Source organism: Narcine bancroftii, chromosome 6, assembly GCF_036971445.1.
Source record: "Narcine bancroftii isolate sNarBan1 chromosome 6, sNarBan1.hap1, whole genome shotgun sequence".
In the NCBI taxonomy this organism is placed as follows: domain Eukaryota; kingdom Metazoa; phylum Chordata; class Chondrichthyes; order Torpediniformes; family Narcinidae; genus Narcine; species Narcine bancroftii.
The window spans coordinates 201977050-201983049 of NC_091474.1; the positions used below are offsets into that span (position 1 = coordinate 201977050).

Here is a 6000-nt window from a genome sequence, read left to right on the forward strand (position 1 = left end):
TTTAAAAATAACATCCTCACCAAAATCAATTGCAACCTGGAATGTTCAGCATGCTGAATTAAATTAAGAAATTAACAGATGCAATATTGCATAGAACTATCAAGTATTCAGATTTATGCACTCTTGTATCTATTAATGAGCTGATGAAAGGTGTCTGAATTTCAATGAATTACCATGAAAACTACTTTGTTGGATAAAGAAAATGAGTGCAGAGTTTATCAGGTCCAAATTCTGACAAAAGCATCTTGATAATGACAATGAGTTTATTGTCATACATATTGTACATATGCATCAAAATTATTCTGTAGCCAAACAAGTACATTATTTAAAAAATCTACAAAAACAACTACAATGGTATACTTGACTGAATTTAAAAAAAAGGAAGTACATAAAAATAGATAATTAATATTCAGTTCATCATCGTTAGGTGCCTTGCCGTTCAGCATGGGCAATCATCTCTCTCCATCCATCACATTCTCTAACCCTCTGAATTGTAGTTGTTGCCTCTCCTCTTCTCCTTCAGTGAAGGCTCCTTCTTTGAGCTGAGACCATAGTCGATGCTGAGTTCATGATTATACAAGGGAAAAATACTGAAGTGGTTTCCCTTTGCATTCTTCAGTTGCAGTGTCCAAACTAGATGGATAACATTGGCCATTGATCAGCCAGTTTATCTGCCCAACATTTTTAGTTTTATAACCATAAATTCCATTTTGTAGAATCTACTTGTAAAACCCATCCACCATCTACAATCCATGGCTTCATTTGACCCTAATTGGGAGGCTAAGCAGGTACTACACTTTACTCAAGAGTAACCTGTCGGCTATTGGCAGAAGGATATTCAGTTATTATAGTGTAAATAAAGTGCTTTTATGTTATGAGAGCAGTGATTAGTGTAAGAGCTAAGAGTTGGTGACAATACATTGTTCTTGAACCTAGAGGTGCTGATCTTCTACCCAAAGGTAGCAGTGAGAAGATGTTGTGACCAAGGTGATCTGATCCTTTATGATATTGGCTGCCTTCTTGAAGCAGTGCCTCACATAAATTTATTCGATGGTTGGGAGATGTGATGTATCTGGCTATGTTTGTTACCTTCCAGAATCTTTTGCGTACTTAGGCATTCAAATTCCCAAACCAGGCTGTGATACAACTAGTCAATATACTTACCACAATGTGTAAAGCGCATCAAAAGAACCAAAGACTTGTTGATCCAAACCAAGGCTTTTATTAACTAAAAAATTGGAGCATATCACAAGTAGGTCAACCAGTCCAGAATGACCTGGTTTGGCTAGAAGCAATCCTTTAAGACCTGCCAGTAGGTGTGGCTACGCTCTCAGCCAATCACAGTCATTCTACACTACAATCTGTACATATACACATTGGTGATAGAATCTGTACTATCACACAGTGCACCTGCACAAGTTTGACAGAGTATTCAACAACATGCCAAGTCTCCTCAGACACCTTAGAATGTAGAGACAATGGTGTGCCTTCTTCACAGTTGGCTCCAGCAAATGTCTTCTGAAATGTGGACTCCCAGGAACCTGAATGTTCTCATCCTCTCCACCGCTGTCCAATCAAAGTGGACAGGTGCAAGGTCCCTTGGCCTCTCCATCCTAAAATTAACAATAGGCTCCACATGGTCTTGATGATATTGAGAACAAGACTGTTCTGGCACCACCCAACCAGGTATTCAATCTCCATTCTGTATTTTAACTTATTTCCAGTTATTTGGCAAGCAACAGTAGTTTCCCCAGCAAATTTGTAAACTGATTTGGAGCTGAACTTGTCTATGCTGTCATGAACAATCATTAGAAAGAGCAGTTGGATCTGTTTAGTTAAATGCCAACAGCAAGAACATCGTCAATGGCACTGGTGGAGTGCAGTGAAGGATCATTCAAGCCAATATTCTGAATGACCTTCTGGCACACTAACATCCAGAGCCATGATGAACGCATCTTGACCTTTTACTGCAGTGTAGAGATATTGCTTTATTTCTGCTTACCATGCAATAATGCTGAGATATCATGTATCAAATACTGCATTAGAGTTGGATCCAGAATCATTCTAAAGTAGTGGTTTTCAAACTGCCCCCTAAATTCACATTCCACCTTCAGCAATCCCTATGCCATAGGTGCCATGTGATTAGTAAGGGATTGCTGAAGGTGGTATGTGGGTGGAAAGAAAAAGTTTGAAAAGCTCTTTTTTAATCTTGCCTAATTGACTCATTATGTGCATGGTTTATTAACTCCAAAGGAAATGGGCCATTGACAATTTTTCTCAAGCAAAATATTTCAGTAACAATTAGGTCTAGAGCAGTGATTCTTAACCTTCCCATTCCACTCACATTCCACTTTAAGCAATCCCTTACTAATCACAGAGAACCTATGGCATAGGGATTGCTTAAGGTGGAATGTGAGTTTGGGTGGGGGGGGGGGGAGGCAGTTTGAAAATCACTGTTCTAAAGGAATGAGAAAGGATATGCTCCAAACCAATCTGTTTGCAAAGTTTGTGCTCCTTGACATTGCACATGAACTGACTTGGAGGCTTATGATGCACCAAGCATTTTCTTATGCTGGGTGAGTTTGGCATTCATGACTGCTCCAAGTTGATATGGTTTCAAATGAGCTGTAAGCATGGAATTTTGAGATAACAGAGTTTCTCCTATATTATGAAATCTCTCCCATGCCTGATTAACCTGCCATCTTCCAAAGCACTGGAACTTCCACAGAAATGTAATGAAAATATGACATTAAATAACTCCAAAGATGATGCACAGCAGAGTATTTAATCAAACTTAACATGTATATTAGCATTAAATATATCAGTACTCTGATTTTAAATTAATATTTATCCTTTTTACCAGATTTTTATTGTAAAGGCCATCAACCCACATGTTGAGAAGATTGAAGAGGATGCTGTATCCGTTGTGATTAAATATGAGAAAATGATTTCTTCTGATCATGATCTAACTTTTGAGGAAGTTGCAAAACCCAGCACATGTCCAGAAAACACTGAATCACATACCAGTGACCTGAAGTACGCTGGGAAGGCTCATGAATATGATAGGCCGCAAAATTTGGAGAATCTTCATTAATTCTTTATTTCCAAAGATGCCATATGCTTTCATTGCAATCCCTTGTCCCAGGTAGATATTGTGAATTACTATTACAATGCCCTAACATTGATTTGAGTGAACATAAAAACACAAAATAAATTTGTGTGCCCTTTGTAATTAAGTAGTTCAATCATCTTAAAAAGGAATACCTGATATCAACCAGGTAGTATATAAGGTTTTGGATTCAAACAATGTTAGCTTTTTAGGATTAGGTTGGAAGCAAGAAACTTCCTGGCATTAAGGGAAGAGTGTGAAGTATGTTTGTTCAAAATATACATTTTAATAGAGTTAAGTAAACAAATGTTTATTTGTGTCCAAAGTAATTTTGCAGTCCATTCTTTAATGGTCACTGTTGTTTTGAAGATAGTCAAAAGTTTTCAGACAACAAATTATATGAATGACCAATTAATCAATTTTGGTAACCTTGATGAAAGATAAACATTAACTAATGTATCATGCATCCACGTATACAGATTTCAATTTTCACCATTCTTTGCTGATGCTCACAGAATCTATTTTCATAGTAAGGACTCATTGGAATACTATTACAAGCCCTTCCATTCAAATGCTATACAGGCCTTCAACAAAAATTGAGCAGAAGGCAATAAAAAGAAAAAAAATCTTGGAAACCATGTTGGCGGAATCACGAACGGCAATGAGAAAGCGCACAAGAGGGAGATAGATCATCTAGTTGAATGGTGTTACACCAACAACCTTGCACTCAGTGTTAGCAAAACCAAGGAGATGATTATGAACTTCAGGAGAAAGTCAGGAGAACACGAACCATTCCTCATCAAGGGCCCAGCTTTGAAGAGGGTCAGCCACCAACTTCCTCTGTGTCAACATCCCTGAGGATCTGTCCTGTAGCATCCATGTCAATGCATTCATGAATAAGGCTCACCAGTGGCTATACTCTGTGAAGATTTGAGGAGATTCAGTATGTCACCAAAGATTCTCAAACTTCTACAGGTGTACCATGGATAGCATACTGGCTGGTTGCATCACTGTCTAGTATGGAGGTGCCAAAGATCAGGACAAGATAAAACTCCAGAAGGTTGTCAACTCGACCTGAGACATCACCATCATCAGTCTTCACACCATCGAGGACATCTACAAGAAGCAGCATCTTAAGAAACCAGCCTCTAGCTTCAAGGACTCCCACTACCCAGGCCATACCCTCTTCATGCTGCTACCATCAGGAAAAAGGTACAGGAGCCTGAAGACAAGGACTTAGTGGCACAAGGACAGCTTCTTTCCATCTGCCATCAGATTCCTGAATAGAAAATGAACCACAGACACTGCCTTACCTTGACTTTTTCTTGCACTATTTTTATTTATTTTGCAAGGTGGTTTATATCAATCTTTACATGGTGATACTACTATAAAACAATGAATTTTGTAATATGTTCATGACAATAAATTCTAATTCTATCCGAGGAGAAGAAACGCAGAGTTAACTCACTTTTCTCAACAACAGACTCTACCAGTCCCTCTCCACCATCACCCTCCTCCAGCTGGCAAAACCTGTCGTTACCTCCTTTGATTCATCCCACTGTATCCAAGTCAAAGAGATAGCCATGGAGTACCCACATGTGCCCAGCTATGCCTATCTATTTGTTCAGTATGTGGAGCAATCCATGCTACAAGCCTACATAGGCAAGGCCCCTCAACTCTCCCTCCACTACATCGACAACTGCTTTGGTGTTGCCTCGTGCACCCATGATAAGCTCGTTGACTTTATCCATTTTGCTGCCAACTTCCATTCTGACCTCAAATTCACTTGATCTATATTATATCTAGCAAAATTCTCCCTTTTTCTGAACTCTCTTTGTCTATCTTGGGAGACAAACTCTCGATTGACATCTACAAACCCACCAACTCCCCCGCTACCTTTGACAACACCTCTTCACACCTTCCCCTGTAAGGATACCATTCCTTTCTTTCAATTCCTCTGTCTTCATTGCATCTGCTCCTAGGATGAAGTCTTCCATGCCAGATCATCAGAGATGTCCTCCTTCAAACAACGTGGCTTCCCCTCTACCACCATCAACTCAGCCCTCACCTGCATAACATCCATTACCCGCACATCTGCCCTGGCCCTCTCCGCCCTCATATGCAACAAGGACAGGATTCCCCTTGTCCTCACCTACCACCCCACCAGCCTCCACATCCAACATTATCCTCTGCCATTCCTGCCATCTACTACATGATCCCACCACCAGACACATTCCTCTCTCCTTCCCTCACCACAGGAACTGCTCCCTCCATGACTCCCTCGCCCATCCTTTCTTCCCACCAATCACCACCTCAGCACCTACCCCTGTGAACACAGGAGATACTCCACTTGCACCCACACCTCCTCCTTCACACCATTTGGGGCCACAAGAATAGTTCCAATTGAACCAAACAAAAGAAGCAAAGCTTCCCTATAATTTTACTATAGGCCATTCTGGCCCATAAGCACTTGCTCCCAAATACACCAATTAACCTGCAAGCGACATGTTTTTGGAGGGTGGGATGAAACTAGAGCACATGAGAAAACTCACACAGACAAAGAGAACAATTCCTTACAGTTCATAATGGAGTCAAAACTGAGTTGCTGGCACTAATTGCCTCACTACATGTTCCACCCTGTTGATGAAAGCCTTTGTAATGCTATATTTTAGATAGTTTCAAACTTAAGCCATCAAATTTCTATCCAAAGAATTAAGCTTGTTATACTTCATTAGCATAGAATCTGTTATAGAGGGAGGAATAAATGTTCTCAAAGCAAGTGACATTAACAATATGTCATGAAGATTATAAGTGCTCTCTTCAGTTCAACTAGATACTTCAAATCCTTCCTGGCCAATCTGTAAGAATAAGGAGAGAAGACAGGTGAACTT

The 6000-nt window shown here is 39.9% G+C and overlaps 1 protein-coding gene across 6 annotated transcripts in view; it reads left to right on the top strand.

Annotated features, from left to right (window-relative positions):
* LOC138736953 (interferon gamma receptor 1-like) overlaps positions 1–4561 on the top strand; it is a 55178-nt gene extending 50617 nt beyond the window's left edge. For all 6 annotated transcript variants that reach the window (XM_069887218.1, XM_069887213.1, XM_069887215.1 and 3 more), the window contains one exon: positions 2864–4561. In XM_069887218.1, the coding sequence (XP_069743319.1) occupies positions 2864–3094 (231 nt within the window). In that variant the 3' untranslated portion in view covers positions 3095–4561. The remainder of the gene's footprint in view (positions 1–2863) is intronic.
* The last annotated feature ends 1439 nt before the right edge of the window (positions 4562–6000 follow it).